The sequence below is a fragment of the Narcine bancroftii genome, chromosome 5 (genome assembly GCF_036971445.1).
Source record: "Narcine bancroftii isolate sNarBan1 chromosome 5, sNarBan1.hap1, whole genome shotgun sequence".
Classification (NCBI taxonomy): domain Eukaryota; kingdom Metazoa; phylum Chordata; class Chondrichthyes; order Torpediniformes; family Narcinidae; genus Narcine; species Narcine bancroftii.
This window is the reverse complement of record NC_091473.1, coordinates 190071721-190098580: the sequence shown is the minus strand read 5'-3', so window position 1 is coordinate 190098580 and position 26860 is coordinate 190071721. Positions and strand designations below refer to the sequence as shown.

Sequence of the window (26860 nt, the reverse complement as noted above, 5' to 3'; positions counted from 1 at the left end):
CATGCTGACCACGGTCCATGTTGTTCAGACTCCCCCCAATGAATCAGGAGATCGGCCCTGTGTCCGCAGATCCACTTTTGTTGGATAGCTGCAGCTTCCCCATTCAACATGCCCTCGGACTTGTTGATTCAGTGGGTGTTCATTCCCTTTGTATGTGTTGAAACTGATAACCTTTTTATAAACTAAAGAAAGGGGCTGACATTTGCCAGGGCTCCCTCCCGGCCTTGAGTGAATGACATATGAGGTGAAGTCACTGGTTGGCAGAGCAGCTCTTGTTTATATTTAAAAAGTCACTGGACTCTCTGAGCCAGTAGTGCACGTTGTAGCCCTGTGGATTTTTAAAAAGTTTAACTTCAGACATACAGCATTGGAACAGTCCCTTCCAGTCCGTGAGCCTGTTCCGCCCTATTACACCCAATTAATCTACAACCCCTGAACGTTTCATGGAGGGAGGAAACCAGACACCGACGTGGACACTCCTTACAGACAGCACCGGATTCAAATGCGGGTCGCCGGTGCCGTGACAGTATCCCGCTGACTGGTCCACATTGTTGCCACCCTGCCCTCTGGGAGCAGAATTATTTCTTCCCCTACCCCCCCCCCCCCCCAGTGGATTTCCAGAAGTTTTGAACATTTGGGACGGGCGACTGGAGATTGTCTGGCTGTGCTGGGGGGACAATGACGGGGCGGGTGGGCGGAACTGAAGTGCTCTCTGCTCCTCGACTCGACCCGCGGTGGTTCCATGACTCCCATCTAGGTGGAGTTCTTGGGGCGCGTTAAGCAGTTCTGAAATTCCCCCAATTCCGAGTTGCGTAGGCCCTTCAGCCCACAAGGCTCTGCTATCCTGCCAAATCAAAAATCTAACCTTTCCCTGCCTCACGCCCATTACCCTCTCTTACTTGCTTCCAAGTCTTTTAAATGTTGTAACAGGTTCTACCACTCCTGCCCCCCACCCCACCAAAGACATGCATTGCAGGACCCACCCACTCGCTGATGAAAAGAAAAAGGTTTGAAAACCACTTTTTTATCATCCCTCATTGACTCATTATGTGCATTGTTTCAGAACTCCAAAGGAAATGGGGCCAATGACAATTTTTCTCAAGCAAAATATTTCATTAACGACTGGCTCTAGAGCAGTGATTCTCAACCTTCCCTTCCCACCCACATCCCACCTTAAGCAACCCCTTACTTATCACAGAGCACCATGGCAGGGATTACTTAAGGTGGGATGTGAGTTGGGGCATTTTGAAAACCACTGCTCTAAACCCGTCCTGTCCACAGATCCATCCGAACTTCCCGCCCACACTGGTCCCACCTGCCCACATCTCTCTAAACCCATCCTATCCACGGATCTGTCCGAATGTCCCACTATACTGGTCCCACCTCCACACGTCCCTTTAAACCCGTCCTATCCACAGATCTGTCCGAACATCCCATCCATACTGGTCCCACCTACCCTGTTTGGGGCCCCATACCCCTCTCAACCAACCTTTCTCAACTTTTTTTTTGTTTATGGCTGCCTTTGGACTCTGCTCAAAGTTAGGGGCCCCCTTGTGAAGCAGTCAAGTTCAGGTTACTTCTCTCCCTTCCTCCCGCCGACGACATTAAATATTTACATTGCACCAGATACAAAGAAAGCAAACGTACTGCGCCCCTCCCCCCTCCCCCCCACCCGGGGACCTGTAGGGGTCTCGATGGGAATGGGTGCTTTTTTAAAAAAAATTTTTTTCACACTATGAACCATATTAACCAAAATACACACAAACATTTCCCTCTTGAATATACAGTGTCATTTTCTCCCCTTTTTCCCCCCTCCTTCCCACACCCCTCCAAACCCATTAAAATAAACCCATGAAACAATGTCATCACACAAATGAAAATAAACAAGAAAATTGTGTCATCTACTTTTACACACTGGATCAGGTCATTTTGTCTTCTCATTTTATCATTTTAGGGGGTGGAGGTCCGCGGTAGGCCCTCTCTGTTGTGTTCCATGTACAGTTCCCAAATTTGTTCAAATTATGTGACTTTATTTTTTAAATTGTATGTGATTTTTTTTTTCCAATGGAATACATTTATTCATTTCCATGTACCATTGCTGTATTGTCAGGCTCTCTTCTGATTTCCAAGTTGACATTATACTTTTTTTGCTACAGCTAAGGCTATCATAATAAATCTTTTTTCCGCTTCATCCAGTTTGAGGCCTAATTCTTTACTTCTTCTATTACCAAAAAATCCAGAGATCTTTCTTCTAAGTATGTTGTTTTCTGTGATTTTATTTAATATTTGATTTAGATCTTCCCAAAACTTTTCTACTTTCTCACAGGCCCAATTCACATTTTGCCGACACCTCAATGAAAGCCTCAAGCCTGGAACGTTGGTTCTTCATCTTTAATCCTTGCTCGACAGTGTTTGCTGTTTGACCTGCTGAGTTTCTCCAGCACTGTTTTAAAATACCCTCTAGTCTGCTGAGAGTTGTGAAAATGCAGTGGTTCTCGTCCGGTACCAAGTCCATCGAGAATGGGCTTGCATTCCCAGTTATCATAAAACCTTTGGAACACAGAGGAGTGGCCCCTAACTTTGAGCACCATTTCCTTCTTGCAGCGAAAACATCCGTCTGATACTGTTGGGTCCCATTTATTTAACTTTTGGGGCATGGTAGCCTGTGTAACCAATTATATTGTATCATGCGTAACCTCGTGTTTATTGTATTTCTCATAGTTCCGGAGCATAGCTTTACCCATATTTCATTTTTTATCTTTGTTTAGATCTTGTTCCCACTTTTGTTTGGGTTTATAGCTTATTTCATAATTTTCTTTCTCTTGCAGCTTGATGTATATGTTTGTTATAAATCTTTTAATTATCATTGTGTCTGTAATCACATATTCAAAGCTGCTTCCTTCTGGTAATCTCGGCCTACTTCCCAATTTGTCTTTTAAGTAGATTTCAGTTGGTGGTATACAAACATTGTATCATGAATTATTCCATAATGAGTTATTTCGCAAAAAACAATTTTCTATTCTTTTAATCCCTTTTCTCTCCCATTCTCTAAAGGAAGGGTTATCTATTGTGAAAGGGATTAGTTGATTTTGTGTCAATAATAATTTTGGTAGTTGGTAATTTGTTTTTTTCCTTTCTATATGAATCTTCTTCCAAATATTGAGCAGATGGTACAGTACTGGTGAACTTCTATGTTGCACCAGTTTTTCATCCCACTTATAAAGTAAATGTTCTGGTACCTTCTCCCCTATTTTATCTAGCTCTATCCTGGTCCAATCTGGTTTTTCCCTTGTTTGATAAAAATCTGATAGATATCTTAATTGTGCAGCTCTATAATAATTTTTAAAGTTTGGTAGCTGCAAACCACCTTGTTTGTATCATTCTGTTAATTTATCTAGCGCTATCCTCCGTTTCCCCCCTTTCCATAAGAATTTCCTTATTACTCTCTTTAGTTCATTGAAGAATTTCTCTGTTAAAGGAATTGGTAACGATTCAAATAGGTATTGTATCCTTGGGAAGATAATAATTTTATTGCAATTTATTCTTCCTATTGGTGTTAGTGGTAAGTCTTTCCAATGTCCTAAGTCATCTTTTAATTTTTTCATTAATGGCTGATAATTTAATTTGTATAGATGGCCTAGATTATTATCTAGTCGAATACCTAGGTATCGCATTGCTTATATTTGCCATTTAAATGGTGATTCTTTTTTAAACTTTGTGAAATCCGCATTATTCATTGGCATTGCTTCACTTTTATTTGACTTGATCTTGTACCCTGATATTTCTCCATATTCCTTCAATTTCTTATTTAATTCTTTTATTGATAATTCTGGTTCTGTTAGGTATACTATGATGTCATCTGCAAATAGACTGATTTTATATTCCTCCTTTTATTTTTATCTTTTATTTTATTTTCTGTTCTTATCAGTTCTGCCAATGGTTCTATTGCTAAAGTGAACAGAGAGGGAGATGGTGGACATCCCTGCCTAGTTGACCTGCTTAATTTAAATTGGTTCGATTATATATCCATTTACTGTCACCTTTGCCATTGGACCCTTATATAATGCTCTAATCCAATTAATATATTTCTCTGGTAGGTTGAACCTCTGGAATACTTTGAATAAATAATTCCATTCTACCCTGTCAAAGGCTTTCTGTGTCTAAAGCAACAGGCATTGTTGGTGTCTTATTTCCTTGTACTGCATGGATTAAGTTAATGAACGCAGACATTGTCGGGGAATGGGTGCTTGAATCCTATCCATATACCTGTCCAAAGGTGGCAAAAGACCCTGCCACACCACATCCTCCGGAAGCCCCTTCCACACTCTCACCACCACCTATTTTAAAAGAAAGTCACCCCTATGGTTCCTGTTAAAATGCTCATAAATCCCCCTATGACCTCCTGCCAGTGGGACCCTGCTCTTCCCCTCTCCCACCCCCCCAACCATTTGTTTAGGCGCCTGCTGGCATTTATCCACCCCTTCACTCTTGAAACGTCTGTTCTGTATCTTTGCTACATAAAGGATACTGACCTGCTGAGTTTCTTCAGCCTCGTGTTTTTTAACCTCACCGCCCCCACGCCTGACCATCTTTCAAATGCTCATTCCCCCCACCTTCATTCTCGACAGGGAAATTCCCCATCGAGGAGAGCAAATCTCAGCCCCCCTCCCCTGAAACGTGCCTTGGGGAGAAGGAGGTGGGGCAAGAAGGCTTGCAAGTGCTGGAACACTTCGTGGCTTTGTTCTGCTGAGGTTTATTGGCCATGAATGCAGTGCAGTCTGCCTCTGCGTTCCAAAGGTTTTATGATAACTTCTGGGAATGCAAGCCCGTTCTCGATGGACTTGGTACCAGACGAGAACCACTGCATTTTCACAACTCTCAGCAGACTAGAGGGTATTTTAAAGCAGTGCTGGAGAAACTCAGCAGGTCAAACAGCAAACATTGTCGAGCAAGGATTAAAGATGCAGAACCAACATTCCAGGCTTGAGGCTTTCATTGAGGTGTAGTCAAAATGGCAGCAGGCGCCTGGACAAAATAGCGGGTGGGAGGGGCATGGTTCTGCAGGCAGGAGGCCTTGGGAAAATCGAGTGCTCCTCCAACTTACGGGTGGTCTTGGTGGTACATGAGGCCATGGAGAGACAGGAACAGGGTGTGGAATTGAATTGGTCAGCCTGTCACCGAGGCGGGCAGAGTAGGGGGGCGCTCAGTGAAGTGATCTCCCAGTCTCTCCAACATGGAGGCGGGAATGGTCCCTATGGAAGGCGGAGAGTCAGTGAGATGGGTGAGGTCTGGGGAGATGCAGCAGCCCATCAAGAAAGCAAATGGAATGTTGGCCTTCATTGCTGGAGGGACTGAATTTAGGAGCAAGGAGGTTGTGTTGCAACTGTACAAGGTCCTGGTGAGGCTGAATCAGGAGAACTGTGGGCAGTTCTGGACTCCTTACTTGAGAAAGGATGGACTGGCTTTGGAGGCGGTGTGGGGGGGGGGGGGGGTCACCAGGTTGATTCCAGGGATGACGGGGTTGGCCCATGAGGAGAGATTGAGTCATCTGGAGGCCTTGTGTAAAATTATGAAAGGTGTAGAAAAGATGGAGGTAGGTAAGTTGTTCCCATTGGTGGGGGAGACCAAAACGAGGGGACGTAGCCTCAAGATTCAGGGTGGAGATGAGGAGGAACTGCTTTTCCCAGAGGGTGGGGAATCTGTGGAATTCGCTGCCTGTTGAAGCAGTGGAGGTGACCTCAGTAAATAGATTTAAGACAAGGTGGGATAGATTTTTACAGAGATGGGGAATTAAGGGATATGGGGAAAAGGGAGGTGGGTGGAGATGAGCCGATCAGCCAGGATCTCATTGAATGTCGGAGCAGGGTTGACGGGCCAGACGGCTCCTATTTGGTAGGCCCTTGTGTGAGGGCAGTATGAGAGGGTTTGAAAGGATGGGTCCACTCGGGAGAGAAGTCCAGGTGTTGGGAGCAGCTGATCTCCTTTCACCGCAGACCCACCAACTTTTGGTGCTCTCTAGGACTCTTCCAAACCTGCACCCTCTCTCTCTGAATGACACGCAGCACGGTAACTGGCCCTTCTGGCCCATGACCAACCATCCCCCCATGTTCCTTCTGGAGGGTGGCATGAAACTGGAGCACCTGGATGAATCCGCCTCCCTCTGTCCCTCCTGCAGTTTACCTCCTGTGATCCCGGGAGATCTTGCCCACCCCCGACCTCCTCGGTCCCCTCCTCCCCCAGAACCTGTTTGTGACAGCTTCATAGAGCAAACATTCATATTATAGCTATCTTGCAACATTACTGTTAAAATAAATGTGCACGAAAATAGGCAATGTCTGTGGTTCATTGATCATTCAGGAATCTGATGGCGGAGGGGAAGACGCCATCCTTGAGCCATTGGGTGCTCATCTTCAGACTCCTGGACCTTTTCCCCCAATGGTAGCAGAGTGAAGAGGGGGATGGGGGTGGGGTCCTTGAGGATAGAGGCTGCTGTTTTAAGACACCGCCTCGTGTTGATGTCCTTGACGGAGTGGAGTCTGGTGCCCATGATGTCACAGGCTGAGTTAAACAACCCTCTGGAGTTAATTCTTGTCCTGAGAGTTGGCATCTCTCTACCAGGCAGTGATGCAACCAGCCAGAACCTGAAGAGATTTATGAGAGTTTTTGGTGATGTATCAAATCTCCTCAGACACCTCACACAGTATAGCCCGAGGCGAGCCTTCTTTGTGATTGCATCTACAGGACTGGTCCTCCTGAGATGTTGACCCCCAAGAATTTGAAGTTCTTGGACCCCCTCCACCACTGAGCCATCGATGAGGACTGGGTCATGTCCCCCTGACTTCCTCCTGTAGTCGTGAGTAGAGCAGTGGGTCCAGCACGTGTCCCTGGGGTGCGCCTGTGTTGATTATCAGAGAGGGGGAGACATGGTGGTCTTCCAATGAGAATGTTAGGGATCCAGAGGGTGTGGGGGTTTAGAGTTTGAAGGTTCTTGACCAGCGCTGAGGGGATAACTGTGTTGGAGGCCAAGCTGTAGTCCATGAAGAGCAACAGTTTTCAAGGTGATCCAGAGCTGAGCGGAGAACCAATGATATTGCAGTCACCGAGTGTCCATGGATTTGCCTCCAGCGCTCCTGTGGCCTCCAAGCTTCAGACCTGAACATCCGACGCCATCAGGAAGCCCTCAACGCACTCTCACATCCTGCTACTGACACCGGGCACCCCCCTTCAACCAGTCCCCAGCAGTCTGCAGCCTGGGCACAAGTCCCTCGATGGCAGTCGCCTGTGCGGGCTCCTCGCGTCGCCAACGGCCCCACGCCACCTGCGTGCCCTTCAGCCGCAAAGTCCCCTCACTGGTCTGCCGCCATGGGCATACCCTTCTCAAATTTCTCAAAATGGTGGGGGGGGGGGGAAATGTGCGCAGGGTCTTTCTGGTGCCCTGCAGCAGCCTTCAGCTTCCCCCGGAGTCTCCAGCCCCTCAGACACAGGCTGCAGGGACCTGTGGATTCCCCACCCACCCACCCCCTTTTGGTTGGAACTAACCCCAGAGGTTCATTCCCAAGGTTGTCAGTCATGCAGCACAGGCCCTTCAGCCCACCTGGTCAATGCTGGTCAGGTCAGTCTTCACATTTGTCCCATCTCTGGCCCTCCCGTCCCCATAAACTGTTAGGCAACTTTTGAGTGTTTCAAGTTGCTGGTATCTGGAACCATGAGATAGGAAGATGGGGGGTGGGGAGGGTGGGGCAGCTGTTTCAAGTTCCCTGGACAGATCAGTAATTTACGACCTAAAACATCACCTCGCAGTCCAAGCCCTCTGCCGACAATGTTGTGCCGATCTATAGAAACCTCCTCTTTCCCCCACCCTGCACCCACGACCTATTTTTCTTATCTAAAAGTCTTTTAAATTGTACCAGCACCCACCCCCACCCCCCAACAATGTGTTGCGGTCACCCATGTAACAAAAACGCCTTTCTGAAATCTCGGCGTGGTTTGCGCAACGCGGTCACAGCGCCGGAACTGGTTTTGAAGCCCGCGCTGTCTGGGAGGAGTTTGTCCCAGTGTCCTCCAGGGGGCTCTGGTCTCCTCCCACCTTTCAAAACATCCCCTCACTTTAACCAGATGCTATTGTGGATAAAGATTCTGGCTGCCCACCCGATCTATGCGCTTCCTGGTCCTGTTGACCTCGACTAAGTCGCTTCTCTTCAGTCGTGGCTCTGAAGGGAAAAGGTGCCAGCCCTGCCCTGTGAGGTGCGTCCTCCAATCCAGGTGGCCTCCCGGTTCATCTCCTCTGCCAAAGCGTCCCCTTCCAGCCTGTGATGAGACGACCGGGGCCTGAGCCCGATACTCCCTGAGTGGCCTGGCAGAGCTGCCAGCCCTTGAGCTGGATTTGGGCATGATGAAAGGCAGAGGAGAATCAGGCCCTTGTGTCTGCATCAGGTTTAGTAACCCACTTTGTCGTCTCTCTCCCTGACCAGCTCCAGGAGAGAGGCAGAGCGACTAATGCCCTGCTTTGCTTCCCCCACACCCCACATTTCCTCTGTCACCACTGCTTCACTCTCCTGCCTCGGAAGGGGAATCAGGCCATTTGGCCCATTGAATCTGTTCTCCACTGTGACCAGATTACTATCCCCTGCCTTCTCCCCATGACCCTTGATGTTCCCCCCACCACCCAAACAGAGGACCTTCCTCCCGATCTGCTGATGCTAGAACTCAGTGCAAACCCTTCAACCCATCTAGTCCATGCCTTGTCCCATTGACCACCTTGCTCTCCATCCACCGAGCCAAATTTCTCGAGTCCGTATTCACTAATTGAGCTCGTTCCCTCCGATGTTCCCCTTAAACCAGTGGTTCTCAACCTTTTTCTTTCCACCCACATCCCACTTTAAGAAATCTCTAGGCCATTGGTCCCCTGAGATTAGTAAGGGTTTGCTTAAAGTGGGACGTGAGTGGGAAGGTTGAGAATCACTGCTCTGGACCCAATTGTTAATGAAATATTTTGCTAGAGAAAAATGGTCATTGGCCCATTGCCTTTGGAGTTCTGAAACTGTGCACATGACGAGTCCATGAGGGACGATTAAAACGGTGGTCCTCAAATCTTCCCTTCCCACCCACATCCCACCGTAAGCCACCCCTTACTGATCACAGAGCACTGACAGCAAAGGGATGGGAGTGGGGTGGGGGGGGGGGTGCAGGTGGAAAAGCACTGGCTTACGTACCATATTGTGTTTATGTTGGAGACGCACGTGCTGGAAATTTGAAGCGAAAAAGAAACGATTGGTGGGAGAGAGAAAGGCTGGCCAATGGAGAGAATTGTCGACCATTCTTTCCACCCCCCCCCCCCCCCCCCCCACACTGAGTTCCTCTGCAGACTCCTTGCCAGGAGAGAATGGATATGCTGGTTTGAGATGCTATTAATGAACTGTGGCATTTAAAAATAGTTCCCATGAGCCATTGCCGAGGCACGCAGCAGTCAGTGTTATGTCCGAGTGATTTCCCCTCTCTTCTCCCCCCCCCCCTTCCCACAGCAGTAACGAATCATGACTGATGACTGTTTACATAAGAAAACCAGATGGGGAGTTTGCCTGGTTTGCTCCCCGCCTTCGGCTTTGAAATGTGATCCTTTCCCCGCCCCTCCCAATCCCTCACCAGCCCCACCCCCCTGCCCATTCAAATTTATTAATATCTGACTGGACCATATACAACTGGATGAAAAGGTGTTACTCTGGAAACACGTTGCACAACAAGCCCATGTAGAGACCATTTAAAATAAATATTCTGGGATGATTTACTCCATTCATCAATCTCACAGCCTGCGGGAAGAAGCTATTCCCCAGCCTGGCCCTCCTTCCTGGTGGTCGTGGGTCACTGATCCTGTTGAGGGAGGGAGGGAGGCTCCTCGCTAATTCTCTGCAACGCTCCTAGTGAATTTCGCCAACCGAGGAAAGGCAGGAACCCCCCCCCCCCCCACTCCAGGGGCCCTCTCAACTGTTGCGATGATCCTCTGTATTGACTTCCGGTCCAACGCTTGGCAGCTGCACAGTTATGTACACTGTACATCACCTGCACTTGAACACTTAAAGGGAAGGGAAATTATGATGTACAACAGCTGAGTAAGCCACTACCCTACAAATGGGAGGGATGTGGGAGGCAACGCTGACTTGGTTATTGTCATGTACATTGTGCAATGTACATTTGCACCAAACTCCTTCCTCTACCCACACAACGCCAAGACTCACACTGTGTGGATACAGGCCCTTCAGTCCAACTTACCAATGCTGACCCAAATGTCTCACCTGCTTGCCTTTGGTCCCACACCCCTCTCAACCCGTCCTGTCCACGGATCCATCCAAATGACCCACCCAAATGACCCACCCACCTGCCCACGTCCTTCTAAACCTGTCCGATCCACGGATCCATCCAAACATCCCACCCACACAGGTCCCACCTGCCCACATCACTCTAAACCCATCCTATCCAAATGTTCCACCCACACTCTTGGAAATCCCTCCACATCTCTGCTTTAAATGGGCACCCTTCAATCCTGAAGTCGTGCCCTCTTGTCCTAATGCCCCCACCACGGGAAACAACTTTGCCACATCTACTCTGTCCAGGCTTCCACAAGGTTCCCCCTCGTTCTTTGGAACCCCAAGGAGTGCAGTCCAAGACTCCTCAAATGGTTCTCAAATGCTAATCCCTTCTTTCCAGGGCTCATTCTTGTGAATCTTCTCTGACCCCTCTCCAACACCAGCACACCAATGTTGGCTAAAGGCAGACCAGAGGGGCTAGGTAGCCGAGTTCAGCAAAGGCCTGTTGGGGAGCTCAAGGCAGGGAGGGCCCTGCACTGAACCTGGCCCTGATTCTGTTGCCCTCGCCTCTGACCACGTTCCCATATCCTGCAGGAAGAAAGAGCATGTGGCAGGGTGGGGCTGAGGTAGTCAAAAGGAAATTAATCGAAGATGAGTAAGAAAGACGTCATGAGTTTCTAAAAATAGATAAAGGGAAGGTCCTCGGGCCTGGGTAAACCCTCTGGCCCAGAGGGAATGGTTGCTAGAGGAAGCTGGTGTCACCAGGGGAGGAGCCTCTGGACTCGTTACAAACTATTCACTCTCCACATCGACCTCTGGTTTCTGTTGGACCTCTCCCATGTCTTTCTCTCATTTCCCTCTTCCCCCCCACCCCCCCACATCTCCTCTCCTCCAGCTCCCCACCCCTTCCCTCTCCATATCTCAGATTGGAGAATTTCTCAGATTCTTTCTTTTCTACCCTCCCACCTGTGACCTCGTACCTGTTGGCCTGTGTTCATCCCCCTGCCCTTCCCTCCTTCGTCTCCCTTCCACCCTCCTCTCCTCTCCTCCCCTGGCCCTGTCCTCCCTTCTCTCCTCCCTCCTTCCTCCTCCCCTGTCCTCCTCTCCTCTTCTCCCCTGGCTCTATCCTCCCTCCTCTCCTCCTCCCTCCTCCCCTGCCCCGTCATCACACCCTCTTTCCCCCTTTTTTATTCTGGTGCCTGCCTGCATTTTGCTTGTACCTTGATGGAGCTCAGGGCCAAGTTAGTTCAGTGTCTCCCCATCCTGTTGATGCTGTGTAACCTGCAGAGTTTCTCCTGCGGGTTTGTGTATTCACTAATTATTTTAAATGTACGGGGTTAAGTCAGCTTTGTGGGGAAACTTTGCTGTCGCTTGAGTATAGAATTATTTCAGGATAATTGGTGAGGTTTAGGAGGGATTAGGGGGTCAATGAGGGGGGTGTGGCAGATGTGATATATGCAGGTTTGATGAATGAGAACAGAGTAGACATCGTAGGCGAATTCCTTCTGCAAGAGGGGAAAATTGATCAATTTGATAGTTGGCATGAAACGATTTTAGCACCAGCAAACCCAGGTTCGAATCCGGTGCTGTCCGTGGATTTCCTCTGGGTGCTCCAGTGCCCTCCCACGTTGTTCCAAAGCGTATGGGGTAGTTTAATTGCCCCCCAAGGCGTGGCTGGCAGGTGTGCGCTCCTGGGCCAGAGCGGCCTGCTTTGAACACCAACACCTGTGACACAAGCGCAAATTTAGACGTGCAGCCCGGAAACCGGGCCCGGGCCTGCCCGATTGACCTGCGAGTCCTGTACACGTTGAAGGGTGGGAGGGAAGCCAGAGGAAACCTGCGTAGATACGGGGAGAAGACTCCTCGCAGGCAGTGCAGGATTCAAACCCGTGATTGCTGACCCTGTTACAGCATCGTGCCAATCGTGCTGACTGCTGAGGGTTTCCCCACTGTATAACCCTCCATTTTTCTCGGCTCCGTTGCCGGCAGCTCATTCCATGCACCCACCATTCTATAAACGACCCCTTCCTTATTCTAATACATCTCAATTTCGGCGATATCCCGAATTGCAATCTCTTTTAATCCAACAAATCAACTCCCTGATTGTTATTTTTATGTTGCTTTAATTTGTTAATAAAATGGGTAAACATTTTGCATTGCTTCGTAATGATGAATTACCATTTACTGTATAATGATGCAAAAGATATGTAGAAATACCAACTTTAAAGAGATACAGAACAAGTTATTTAAAGAGATGCAAGAAAAATTTCTCGTGCTCACTCTTCCTTTGCATCTGGTTGAATAATGAGTAAGTCGTTAGTCTGGGCAGATATTATGACATCATAGTCACTACGGTAATGCTACAAACAATAGTTTTCTAAAAGAGATAGGCACATATTTAACTAAGAATCAGAAAACACAAGGTTTTACACTCTTTCTGTGAAGAACTTGCCTCTTATATTTCCCCCCACCCCATACTCCAAAACACCTTAAAACTATGCCCCCTTGTGTTAGCCATGTCATCCCCTTGGTGGGGGGGGGAAATGTCTCACATGATCAAATATCACCCCTCATCCTAAATGTTAAATAATAACTTTAACACTGAACTGGGAAGCAGAGGTTGTTTCCGGATTGGACGAGGAGTGGAATAAGACGGTTCAGAAGGCAGATGGTGTTGCTGGGTCAGGGTGGGTGTGGGGGAGATTGAACCATTGCAGTTCTGTAAAACTCTGGCTGCAGCGTCCAGTTCCGGTCGCCTCGCTGGCGGGGAGGGCCTGGAAGCTGCGGAGGAGATTGACCAGGATGCTGCCGGGAGCTGGAGAACGTGTCCCACGAGGCGAGGTTAAGCAAGGAATGGGTGGCCCAGTTAATGCTGCGGTTGCAGCGTCAGAGGGCCCCTGCGCTGTCTGTGAGGAGTTTGTATACCCACTCTGTGTCTGTGTGGGTTCCCTCCCACCCTTCAAAATGTACCAGGGGTGGGGTGGGGATTTTGGCGGCCTGGGCTCATGAACAAGGCCTGTTACTGGGCTGTTTTTAGGACTTTTCTCTTTGGGCAGTGAGACAACTTAATGGGCATATAAGATAGACTGGGGTGGGGTGGGGTGGGGGGGAATGGAGAGGGCGTCTGTTTAAGGTGAGGGGAGCAAAGTTTCAAGGAGATGGCATTTTATACAGAGAGTAGGGGGGGTGGGTGGAGGCCGGAACATTTAAAAGACTCTCAGACAGATACACGGATGCAAGAGAAAAAAAGACTGACGGTTGGGGATCAGCACAACGTGGGCTGAGGGCTGGAATGTTCCAGATCAGTGGTTCTCAATCTTCCCCCCCCCCCACCCCAACTCCTGAAGTCATCCCTTACTAACCACGGAGAACTAGGTGTTTTCAGGGGACAGGAGGTGGGTGTGGGTGAGGGAGGGGGCGAGGTTTGCTGCGCCCATGTAGACAACCAGTCGTCGGGAGGACGTTGATTGGTTTGGGATTTAATTGCTGCAATACTCGCTGGCAATGTAACAATGCGCAGGGCACCCTGTGGGAATGCACTAATTCAATTACGAAACCACAAATTTTCTGTTAATCCCACACCAACCCGACAGGTTGGGTTCGTGTGCAGCACGTGAGTGGGCCGCATATCGAGACTCAGGCTGTTCCTCTCTCGCCGCGTCACAGGCTTTTCCCCACCTCCTCCTGCCGAGCGGCCCGTTGTTGTTGCTGTCGAGGCCAGTGGGCCGTCTTGTCGTCCGAAAACCCGCTGACGCAGCTGGAGCTGCGGGTCAGTAGCATTTAAGAGCCACTAAGATAGACCCGGGAGGAGATGGGGAAGGCTGCACATTTGGGCATCACCATTTGACGTGCATTACAGATTGCAGGAGCCCGTTGGTGCGGATCACCCCTGCCCTCTACGGGCATAAGCGCAGTTTCGACTGGCTTGCCAGAGATCCAGGGAGGAAAAAGATGGCAGGCATTTCCAGTTGGGGAGGAGGTGGGGGGCAGTGTGTGTGTGTGTGTGTGTGTGTGTGTGGCGGAGACCGGGAGGCATTTTGCCGAAAGCCTGGGAAGCTCGGCTCCAGTTGTCGGGAATTGTCTGAGGAAGCGTTCCTAAAGCCCCTTGGGAGGTCCATGCAGCCCATTGAGTCTGGCTCCACCATTCCCTTTCATTCCTCGACCCCCCCTCCCCTACTGTAGGAAATATCCCCTCCACGTCCAATCAATCCTGGCCTTTCAGTCCAGTAAGTCCCTGGGTTAAGAATGTCCAGCTTACAGACAACTCGTACTTACAAACGGAGTACGCGCAGCTCGTCGGGTGAGGAAAGAGAGTGCTGCCCGCCATTTTAAGTCGAGCCACCTTGCCGTTAACATGGTGTTGAGTGTGTAATTTTGTATTTGATGACTAAGACAAACATTAGACACCAAATAAGAAGCATATGTGCCTGTTCCAACTTACCTCCACGTTTCGACATCAAAACAGACGTAGGGATGGATCCCATTTGTCACCCGGGGGACTGGCTCCTTTCACTAGGTTTTGATGAGATCTTCCCCCCTTGTTCTTCTAAACTCCCAGGGTCGTCAAACACCCTTCATATGAAAACACTTCCCTTCGAGGGTCATCCTCTTCTGGACGCCCCCCCCTCCCCCCCATCCTTCCTTGAACAAGGAGCCCAAAACTGCTGGCAGTATTCCAAAAGTGAAGCACAAAGGTGTGTAGACACCATGGTTGGAGGTCAAACTGTCCTTTATGCAGTAAAGATAAAGATACATAACCAACCTTATGGTACAATGTTGCAGAGTCGAGTTGACATCTGACTGAACAAAACAGCATTCGCTGGTCCTTGATGCAACTCGCAGAGACACAGCCAGACGTGTTACACACACACACACGCGCGAACAGTATATACCCAGGACAAGTATTTTATCTATACAAATAAATATTGTTTGGTGAATCTGAGGGTCTCGTGGGGGGGTGGGGGGGGGAAAGAAGGTGCTTCTCAGCCTGATGGTGCTGGCTCTGATCCTCCTGGATCTCTTTTCTCTCCCCTCCACAGGGGAAGGGGCCCTCGACGATTTTTGCGCACCCTCTTCGGACAACAATCCCGGTCCATTGGGGGGGGGGGGGGAGGAGGGAAACTCCAGTGAGAGAAGAAATAGATGGGCAGGACTCTCATTTAGATGGGGAGAAGATTCAAACTCCCGAGGTGCCAAGGGACCTGAGAGTCCTTGTGCAAGATCCCCACCTCCAGGGTGAGTTGGGGGTGACGAAGGCGAAAGCAGTGTCGGCGTTCATGGATACCAGAGCAGTGATGTGATGTTGAGACACTGTAAAGCACTGGTGAACCCACACGTGGAGACTGGCTACAATTTTGGGTGCCTTATTTGAGGAAAGACGTGCTGGCGTTGGGGAGGGTTCAGTTTTATTACCAGAGGGCGTATGTGATCCTCCCCGAGATCCCTTCTACCTGCAGGCGCGGCAGAATTACCACTCATTGGTAGTGCAATAAAAAACTATACTCCGCATACACGTGCAAACAAACTGTGCATTAGAGGGAAAAAACACAATATGAGAGTCCTTAAACAAGCCCCCTGATTGAGTTTGTCATTGAAGAGTCTGATGGGGGAGGGGGAGCAGCTGCTCCTGAACCTGGTGGGGGTGAGTCTTGTGGCACCGACACCTCTTTCCTGATGGCAGCAGGGAGAACAGAGGGTGTGCTGGGCGGGGTGGATCCTTTATGATCGCTGCTGCCCTCCAATAGCAGCGTTCCCCGCAGAAGTTCTCAACAGCAGGGAGGGTTTTGCCCGTGATCTCCTGTGTCCACTATCCACTCATTGCTAGAATGATACCAGGAATGAAAGGGTTAGTAGATGAGGAACAACTGTCTGCTCTTGGACTTTACCCGCTGTAGTACAGAAGGATGACAGAGGACCCCAGAGAGATATTTCAAATGGTGAAAGGCCTGGACAGAGTAGATGTGGTGAGGATGTTTCCCACGGTTGGGGAGCCTAGGACAAGGTCAGGATAAAAGGGCAGAGACATGGAGAAATATCTTTAGCCGAAGTCAGCGGGCATGTTTAAGGCGGAGTATTTGGGCAGGGAGAGGTCGCCCTCCCCCATCCCGCTGGGCATGGAGAGGTCTCCGCCCGTCCTGCTTGGCAGAGAGAGGTCCCCGTCCTCTGTCCTGCTAGGCAGGGAGAGGTCTCCATCCTCCCCGTCTCGCTGGGCAGGGAGAGGTCACCATCCCACTTAAGCCATATATATGAGCGCTCCTCTCCAACCTGCAACACTGTGGTCCATTTCTGCTACGTTATAAATAGTTTCAACACCTCGATGATTTCGTTACCACAATAGAAAAGAATTGTCCGGGTGACTCACCCGGAATGTTCCATCTGCTGGGAGTCTACCAGCATTGTTTAATGAAATCAAACCAAGGATTGAAGGAGAATATAATGAACCTCATTGTTTTTGTAAAGTCAGTTTTAATGAGTCAAGCCTCCTTACCTTCTGGCCTAATGGTTAATCCGCTGCTGGTACTCAGGAACACACAAAGGCAGCTATCTGTCCGCCGCGGACGTCTACGTGAGGCGCTGAGTCAAGAAGGCAGCCAGCGTTGTCGAGGATCCCATTCACCCTGATTGCAACCTTCCCTCGATGCCACCTTCGGGCAGATTAGATTATTATCTGAATGGCGATTGCAGCCCCACCGCTGGGCAGGAGGCCTTGGGAGGACTGGTGCATGAATCCCAAAAAGTGGGTTTTCAGGTGCAGCGGGAAGGCCAATGGCATTCATCGCGGGAGGAACTGATTTTAGGAAGCAGGGAGGTTATGTTCCCAGGTCCCGAGGAAGAGGGTGAGGTGGGGAAAGTCTTATCAAGGTTTGCATGAGGCACGGACAAGGTGAATGGTCACAATCTTCCCCGCACCCCCCCCCGCCCCGCTCAAGTAGAGGGCTCAAGATGAGAGGGGAAAGATTTAAAGGTGACCTGAGGGGACGCCGTCTTCACGCAGAGGGCGCAGAAGTGGTAGAGAGGGGACAATCTCACTGTTTAAAGGATGGGCTCCAGGGTAGAGAAGGTTCACAGGCAGGAAGGATAGGCTTGGCTAGCATGGAAGAGTTGGGCTGAAGGGACCCCGTTTTCCTGTGTTGTAGCCCGATCAGTGTTTGGCCAGGTGAATGCCACATGCTCCACAATGCAGCAGTCACCAAGACTAGGCAATGGTGGGAGCGGCAAGAGGGGAAGTCATAGGGCATCATGGTGGTGGGCGGGGGTTTGATTTTTAATATTTTTTGTTGCCCTCCCTGCCCCATTACTGGGAACATCCCAGGACTGATTGAGAGGGAACAAGGTCAAAGGACACATCCATATTCACTCTCAACCTGAGCATAATGATCCAGCTCGACAGTGTGTTGAACTCCACTGTGTAGACCTTTGGCCTGCTGTCCTGGAGTTTGGAACTGTTCCCCGCAGTTCATGGCCATTGACAGCTTCTGTTTTTGATCTCTCTGGTCCCGCCCCTCTCTCTCATCCCACCCCCTTCTCTCTCTGGTCCCGCCCCTCTCTCTCATCCTGCCCATCTCTCTCTCTCTCCCGTCCCGCCCCCTCTCTCATCCCTCCCCCTCTCTCTCTCATCCCACCCCTCACTCTCATCCCACCCCTCTCTCATCCCTCCCCTCTCTCTCTCTCTCGTCCCTCCCCTCTCTCTCGTCCCGCCCCTCTCTCACAATCTGATGTGCTATCGATAACTCTAAAGACTAGACCCTCTCTGATCGGTTTTTATTACCATAAGCAGAAGGTGTGTCTCACTTTGCTGACCCGAGACCGGACCTTGCTCTGTGGGAAGGTTTAATGCGTTGCCACCTTTATGAGGGGAATCAAGGGAGAGGAGCAACAGGTAAAAGCAGCAAGGGGCAGGCTGGCCACACACGTATGGAGAATATGAACAGTGGTTCACCACGGTCTCTAATCCCAACCTTTCTGTCCCACCCAAACTCTCTCTCTCTCACTCTCTCGTGTCTCCACCTTCTCTCTCTCTCTCGTCTCCATCTCTCCTCTCACGTCTCCACCTTCTCTCTCTCTCTCATGTCGCCACCTTCTCTCTCTCTCGTGTCTCCACCTTCTCTCTCTCTCGTGTCTCCACCTCTCTCTCTCGTGTCTCCACCTTCTCTCTCCCTTTCTCGTGTCTCCACCTTCTCTCTCTCTCGTGTCTCCACCTCTCTCTCTCGTGTCTCCACCTTCTCTCTCCCTTTCTCGTGTCTCCACCTTCTCTCTCTCTCGTGTCTCCACCTCTCTCTCGTGTCTCCACCTTCTCTCTCTCTCGTGTCTCCACCTTCTCTCTCTCTCTCGTCTCTACCTCTCCTCTCACGTCTCCACCTTCTCGCTCTCTCTCTCGTGTTGCCACCTTCTCTCTCTCTCATGTCTCCACCTCTCTCTCGTGTCTCCACCTCTCTCTCGTGTCTCCACCTCTCTCTCGTGTCTCCACCTTCTCTCTCTCGTGTCTCCACCTTCTCTCTCTCGTGTCTCCACCTTCTCTCTCTCGTGTCTCCACCTCTCTCTCGTGTCTCCACCTTCTCTCTCTCGTGTCTCCATCTCTCGCTCTCGTGTCTCCACCTCTCTCGTGTCTCCACCTTCTCTCTCTCTCTCGTGACTCCACCTTCTCTCTCCCTCTCTTGTGTCTCCACCTCTCTCTCTCGTGTCTCCACCTCTCTCTCGTGTCTCCACCTCTCTCTCGTGTCTCCACCTTCTCTCTCTCTCTCAAGTCTCCACCTTCTCTCTCTCTCTCATGTCTCCACCTTCTCTCTCTCTCTCATGTCTCCACCTTCTCTCTCTCGTGTCCCCAGCTCTCTCTCTCATCCTCACCTTCACTCTCTCTCACTTGTGCCCTCACCACATTTTATTTCTTTTTCCCTCTCTCTCTCTTTCTCTCCCCCCCTCCCGCTTCCCTGTCCATCTCTCCCCCTCCCCCCTCCCACCCTACTTCAATCTCTGCCTCCTCCATTCTGCTCTATGTGGAGAGTCCCAATGGGCACCTTTTACAATCCGGGTAGGGGAAGGGGGATTGGTAATGGCAGCTATGGGCGCAGTTAAGCCTGGACTGTTGCCCAACAGGAAAGGTCAAGAGGGACCAAATACAACCAACTGGGGCTGGCCTGGAATGGGCCAGAGATGGGCCTGTTTGAAAGGCTGTGGGGGAATGGGATAGCTTGGAGCTGGCATGGATGGACAGAGTGGCCTCCCATAACTTCTTGCTGTGGTGTGGGGACCAGGACTGGCTGCAGGACCCTGGCTGTGGTTTGACCCATGGTTGTAAAGTTATAAGCTGATGCCCCACTCCTGTACTCTGAAACCTGGCAGGCAGACAGGCCCAGGCATGTGTCCTTCCTGAATTAACTTCTCTGGGGCTAGGAGACACATGCTCGTCAGCTGAACAAAGGCCTGCCTGTCCGCTATGGCGCGCGAGATTAAAAGAAGCTGGTAAATCCAGCCAACAATCCTTGTGCTGTAACTGCCGTTCATCTGTCGGGCCTGCATCTGTCCCTCCCACAGCACAAGGCCCTGGTTCAGCAGATCATCCCTGGCCCAAATACTGCCCTTCCTGGAGAGGGACAGTGGGAGAGTGTAGTTTGACAGCTGGGTAACAGGCCTTTCAACCCAACCCTTTCCTGCTGGATCCTTTTTTCTCCCATTTACCTGCGTTCGATCCCTGCCCTATCCAGGAGCCCATCCAAATGTCCTCCAAAAGGGGCAGTTGTCCCCTCCCTCATTCCACAACTCTCTTCCCCTCAGGTCCCCTTTAAACCTCTCCCCTTTGATCCTCCTTTAGACCCCTCGCACCTGGGGGAAGAGACTGAGACCGTACTCCTTGTCCGTAAACTTGATAAGGTTCCTCCCCCTACCCTTCCTTCAGCCCCCAATATTCCAGGGAGAAAGGTCCCAGCCTCTGCCTCAAGAATACCCAGGAATCTTTCTCCGCCCCCCCCACCCCGCGAATCTTCTCTGTTTCCCCCGTGAATCTTCTCCACCCCCCGCCCCTTCCCCAGCTCAGTGACCTCCCTCTCCTGGAATGGAACTGCCCGCAGTGCTCCCAAGCACAGTCTTGCCCACGTCACGCCTCCTGTGCTCAGTGCCCCCGTCAACGAATGGGTGGAGGGGGTGGCCAGATGCCTCCTTCACTGGCCCGCCCACCTGTGTTCCCCGCTTTCAGGGAGCAGAATCCGAATTTATTGTCATGGACAAGTCACAAGATTCGTTGGTTTGCAGCAGCGTTGCAGGGCGAACGTGTATTTAAACTACCTTACAAAAAAAAAATTTAAAATAGTGCCTGAAAAGTCAAAGCCAGGCCGTGTCCATGGTTCATTGATGATTCTGGAATCCGATGGCGGAGCGGGGGGGGGGGGGAGCCGTCCTTGTGGTGCCAGGAGCTCGTCTTCGGGCTCCTGCACCTCCTTCCCGACAGTAGCAGATTGAAGTGGCCCTGGCTTGGGTGGTGTGGGGAGGGGGCGTCCTGGAGGATCAAGCTACTTTCTCCACGTATCGCTCTTGGAATTGTCCTCAATGAAGTGGTCGGGTACCTGTGATGTCGCAGGCCGAGTTAACAAGTTTTTTTTTTTTGCCCTGAGAGTTGGCACCTCTGTACCAGGCGGTGATGCAACCGGCCAGAACGCTCAACACGATCTGCCTGTTAGAGCGTACGGCAGTCTTCGGTAACACACCGAGTCTCCTCAAACACCCCACGAGGTCTAGCCGCCAGTGAGCCTTCTTCGTGATTGCAATCACGGTCCTTGGCAATGTTGGAATCCGGGAATTTGAAGTTCTTTACCCTCTCCATTAACTGAGCCCTCGACGAGGATTGGGTCGTGTTCCCCAGACTTCCCCCTGCCCCTCCCCCCAAAATCCACAATCAGGAGTTTTTGCCAACAGTGAGCACATGGTTGTTGTCGTGACACCACCCAAAGAGCTGATCTCTCTCCCTCCTGTTCGCTTTCCTCTTTGCCATTTCTGATTCTGCCGAAAACCGCGGTGTCATCGGCAAATTTGTAGATGGTATTGAAATTGTGCCTGGCCACGCGGTTGTGAGTAGAGCAGTGGGCTAAGCTCGCGTCCCTGGGATGCGCCTGTGTCGATGATCAGTGAGGGGGAGACATTGTTTCCAATTGGTACTGACTGTGGTCTTCCAATGAGGACATCCAGTTGCAGTGGTGGGGGATGGTGGGCAGAGGCCCAAGGTTTGGAGCTCGTTGACCAGCACTGGGGTGGGGGGGGATGGGGGATAATGGTGTTGAAAGCTGAGCTGTTGTCAATGAAGAGCTGCCGGATGCACGAATTGCTGCTTTTGAGGGGATCCAGAGCTGAGCGGAGGGCCAGTGATATCGCATCTGCCGCGGGGCGATGGCGGCAAGAGGTGTACAGCAGCGGGTCCAGACCTTTGTTAATTCTGGCCAAGACCAGCCTCTCAAATCAGAAGTTAGTTCTACTGGGCGGTTATCATTGAGGCAGCTTCTTGGGCATCGAGATGATCGATGCCCTTTTGAGGCAGGTGGGAACCTCTGTGCAGATTTATTGTCCAAGTGCGTATATGACATCGCAAATGACCCCGAGATTCGTCTTCCTACGGTTGCAGCAGAATAGACCACACAGCGTAAGCAGATAACCAATGTAAACAAACTGACTGTGCAATACAGAGCAGACAAAAAGAAACTCAATAAAGTGCACAAGTCAGAGCCCCTGATTAAGTCTGTCGATGAGGATTCTGATGGGGGAGGGGGCAACAGCTGTTCCTGAACCTGGTGAGGGGTCAGGTCTTGGGGCACCTGCTGTACTTCTTTCCTGATGGCAGCAGCGAGAACGGAGCACACGCCAGGCGGGCTGGACCAGCTGCCCTCCAACGGCACCTCCTCCCCCCCCCCACCGCCGCCGTTAGCGTTTCTGATGGTGGGGAGCCTGTTATGCCCACTACCTCGAGGGCTTTGTGCTCGGATATTGGCATCCCCCATACCAGCAATGAGAGGTTGCAAGCTTCTGTGAATGCCCTGCCAGGTTTGCCGTTAGGGCCTGATGTCGGCCCCAGAGACAGATAGCCCAGGGTAGTCGGCTTCAGTGACGCCTGGCCCGTCTCTCAGACATGCCTCTGCAGAAACCCCTTGTGAGTCATCAGATCTTGGGGATCTTTTATAAGCTTCAGAGCTTAAAAGACCCGTCCAGTGACTGCCCAGGGTTTGCAAAGAGTGTGGTGGAAAGTAGGATTTTGTTCTGGTAATTAACAGGGAACCTGTGGTCTGTGAGATGTCTTCAGCATTTATTTCTGCTGAGAGCCAGTCTGAGGTCTGCCAGGGAAGCAGCAAGGGCTTGAGGCTGGGAGCACCCCCTCTCTGACACATCGCTGAGCCCCTTCAGCCCACCTTCCTTCCCCCTGCACCCAGTGCAGAGCTTGTTGGGAGAAGGTCCAGCACTGCTGCCAGTTGAAGGGGTCCGACCTCTCGGTGGCCCACCAGGCCCACTCCTTGCGGGGAACCACGCCCCCCTTATGTTCTGCCCCATGGTTAAGGGCTTGGATGGAGGGGGAGGGGGCAGTGTGATTGATTCAGGTTGGGGGCAGCAGTTGGTCAGGCCAGATCCTAATCATCATCCAGTACACTACCCCCCCCCCCGCTCTTCTTTCCCTCCCCGCTCTTTCCCTCCCCGCTCTCCCCTCCCTCTCTCTCTCCTCTCTCTCTCCCCTCCCTCCCTCCCTCCCTCCCTCTCTCTCTCTCCCCCCTCCCCCCTCCCCCTCTCTTTCTCTCTTTCTCTCTCTTTTCCCCCCCACCCTGGGTTTGGGCTGGGATGTGACTACACTGGAAGAGGTGACGAACGCTTGTGGTATGCTGGTTCCCTGGTTGCCAGCTGTGAGTCATTTGGAACAGGAACTGGCTGTTGCCAGGAAAACGTGTCTGTACCTCATCACAAAGACAGGCTGCAGGGTTGGGGATAGGTGGGGTGGGGACAGTAAGGAGGGGCAGCTGGGGAGAAGAGTGGGGGGCCATGTCTCTGAGCCCTGCGTCCCTCCTCCCTGTGGGTGTGAATCTGATCCCAGATCCTGTCCCAGCTGGGATGCAGACACCAGGCCCTCTAGTGTTGAACCGGAGCCTGTGATGGGGTGGTCGGCCCAACACTGAAGCAGGTTGTTCAGCCCATTGAAACGTGCTAAGCACACAGCTGCAAATGCACACACACACCCCCAACCCAGAGTCAAAGAGAATCAGACTCACGCGCACACGGGAGCAAGGCCTCACGCACTCGTGCACACAGACAGTGCCATACCTGCGTGCGCACACAGTCACGCTACACACACATGCAAGTGCTCAGAGCCATGCACGTGCATGCTCGCCCTGAGCTACACATGCACATGCTCAAAAGTGCATGCACGAGCTCATGCACATCTGCATGTACGTGCGCACAGGGCGCACACTATCAGGCCGAGCACAGGGAAGGCCAGGTTGGCGCAACACTGTTACAGCCCCAGCGGCTGGGGTTCGAGTCCCGTGCTGCCTTTAAGGAATTTGTATGTCCTCCCCGCGACTGTGTGGGTTTCCTCCCACCCTTTGAAACGTACCAAGTGGGGGAGTTGTAGGTTAATGGGGTGTAAATTGAGCGGCATGGGCCGGAAGGGCCTGTTACCATGCTGTACGACTACATTTAAACCCACAGACAACTGAGTGAAAGAACTAGAAGGGTCCATTCAGCCCAATGAGTGGCTGCTGTCCCTTGATGACCCGCCCCCACAGGCTGTTATATTGACTTCAGCTACCTACCTCTGCTGGTGTGGCCCTAACCTTAACATCTCTTGTTTCCCCTCCCCCTTCACTACCCCTTCCCCCCCCTCTTTTCCCCACCCCTTTTCTCTCCCCTCCCCATCTCTCTCCCCTCTCTACCCTGTCTCTACCTCTACCCCCTCACCTCCCATCCCCCTTCACTCTCACCCCTTCAACTCCCCCCTCCCCAGGAATGCAAAGAAGGAGTCTGAACTGGCCGCGGCCCAGGCGCGGCTCCGTGACCTCGAGGCCATCCTGAACTCCAAGGATGCCTCGCTGTCCACCGCGCTGGCCGATAAACGCAACCTGGACACTGAAATACGAGAGCTGCGGGCCAAGATCGCCAAGGTACCAGGGGGGAGGGTCCTGAAAATGGAGGGGAGGAACCCCAGGTAAGGGGCTCCCGGAGAGTTGGGGGAATTCCAGGGGCATGAGAGGAGAATGGGGGAGAGTGGGGCATGGAGGGGGTTCGCCGAGCCAGGGAGGGGATGGGGAGGGGGTTCGCCATGCCAGGGAGGGGATGGGTAGGGGGTTCGCTGTGCCAGGGAGGAGATGGGGAGGGGGTCTCCATTGCCAGGGAGGGGATGAGGAGAGGGGTCTCTGTTACAGGGAGGGGATGGGGAGGGTATCTCTATGACAAGGAGGGGAGAGGGCCTCCATGCTGGGGAGGGAGAGGGGATCAGTGCCAGGGAGTGGATGGGGAGGGGGTCTCTGAGCCAGAGAGGGAATGGGGAGGGTGTCTCTGGGGTGGAGAGGGGGTCTCTGAGCAAGGAAGGGGGCTGACGGAGGGCACATGGACCTAGTTGAATCTACCCCTAACCCCACAGCTGGAGATGGCCCTGGGCGACGCCAAGAAGCAGCTTCACGACGAGATGCTGCGGAGGGTGGAGTGTGAGAACCGGGCCCAGACCCTGCAGGAGGAGCTGGACTTCCAGCGGAACCTGTACAATGAGGTAGGTTCCCTGCCACTCCATCTCCCCAACTGTCTCCCCCTCCCCTCCGTTGCCCCCGTCACCCCCTCCCCCTCCATCTCTGTCTCCCCCCACCCGCTCCAACTTCCTCCTCTGAACCTCGACCCACCCCCCGCGCTCCTCTGAACCTTGACCCACCCCCGCGCTTCTCTGAACCCTAACCCTTCCATCGTGCTCCAGAACCCTGACCCTCCCCCACACACTCCTCTGAACCTTGAACTTCAACCCCTACTAATACCAACAGGAAATCCGCGAGACCAAGAGGCGCCATGAGTCGCGCTTGGTGGAAATCGACTCAGGGCGGCAGCGAGAGTACGAGAGTAAGCTGGCGGATGCCCTGAATGACCTGCGCTCCCAGCACGAAGAGCAGGTCCGTCTGTACAAGGAGGAGCTAGAGAAGACCTACAACTCCAAGGTAACCAGCCTGATCCATCACCCTTGACCCCTGAGGCGAAGGACGGGAGAGGAGGTGTGAGGCCTTCCTGGACCTTGGTTTGGCCTGGAACGCAATGTCACGACAAGAGATACCTTATCGGGGTTCCTGTCCCCCAATTACTCCATCCCTGCAACACAGCGCCCTGTGCCATGCGACTGCAACACTGCGTCCCGCGGCATGCGACTGCAACACCACGGCCCGCGCCGTGCGACTGCAACACCGCGCCCCGCGCTAATTTATTATTGCATTTCCTACTGTTCTACAAGTTGACTTGCCTGGATAGATCGCAGAACCAAGCTTTTCTTTGTGTCTCGGGGCACATGACAGCAAATGGATCATTTGAACCTTGCACAGAAATAAGGAGGTGTAATGTGGCTGCAAGAGGGGGGATCGAGGAGGGGGGGAGGAGGAGGGAGGGAGGGAGACAGCTAAGGAAGGGATGGGGAGAGAAGGAGGGAGAGGGGGTGGGGAGGGGAAACGGTGGGAGGGGAGAATGGATGGTGGAGGAATGGAGGAGGGTGGCGGGAGGATGAAGGAGGGGAGGGAGGCGAGAGGCAGGTGTGAGTGGAAGGGAGGGAGATGGGGAGAAAGGAGAGAAATGGGGAGGGTGGGCGAAGGAAGAGGGAGTGAGAGGGAGGGAAAGTGGGAGAATGGGGGAGGGGGGAAAGGAAGGGGCTTGGCCCAGAAGCAGGCCTTTCTGCCTATCTCATTTGTGCTGACTAGGATGCCACCATTTGGCCCCTCTTCTTCCTGCTGTCCCAACAGAGCGCTGACCTTCCTTTCCCTTGCAGCTGGAAAACGCCAAGTTCTCGGCCGAGAGGAACAGCAACCTCATTGGTGCAGCCCACGAGGAGTTGTCGTCCACTCGCCTCCGATTGGACACCCTGTCCACCCAGCTGAAGCAGCTGCAGAACCAGGTAATGCCGACAACAAGAGCGGAAGGCCGGCGGGGGTCCATGTGGGGGTGGGGGGGAGGTGGGTGAGGGGTCTCCCTGAGCCAATCATGGGGGTGCAGGTGGATACAACCTTTCTCACCCCTCCCCCCACCCACTAATTCACCTTTATTGCCTGCGATGACGACTCCTCCCACAGATGCCGCCAGGCCCGAGGGAAAGTGGGTGTCAGAGCAATGTCCGTGGAGTTGGGGTGGGGGGGTGGAATGTGTTAGTGAGGCCAAGAGGAGGGAGTCCGGGGTGGGGGGAGGGCAGGAGTGTCAGGGGCCTTGGGTGAAGGCACAGATAGAGGGTGAGAGATAGGTTGGGCTGATGGGTCCTGGGGGTATGGGAAACCAGCAGTGGGGCTCTCTGCTCTACGCATTGCTGACCTGTGACCTTAAGACTGTCCTCTGTAATGCGCGACACACACCCCTCCAAACCTGCT

General features: G+C 52.2%; 1 protein-coding gene across 4 annotated transcripts in view; it reads left to right on the top strand.

The window, feature by feature from the left end:
• Window positions 1-26860, top strand: part of lmna (lamin A) — a 73728-nt gene that overhangs the window by 21129 nt on the left and 25739 nt on the right. For all 4 annotated transcript variants that reach the window (XM_069940345.1, XM_069940344.1, XM_069940342.1 and 1 more), the window contains exons 3-6: window positions 24265-24421; window positions 24901-25026; window positions 25289-25459; window positions 26272-26397. In XM_069940345.1, the coding sequence (XP_069796446.1) occupies window positions 24265-24421; window positions 24901-25026; window positions 25289-25459; window positions 26272-26397 (580 nt within the window). The remainder of the gene's footprint in view (window positions 1-24264; window positions 24422-24900; window positions 25027-25288; window positions 25460-26271; window positions 26398-26860) is intronic.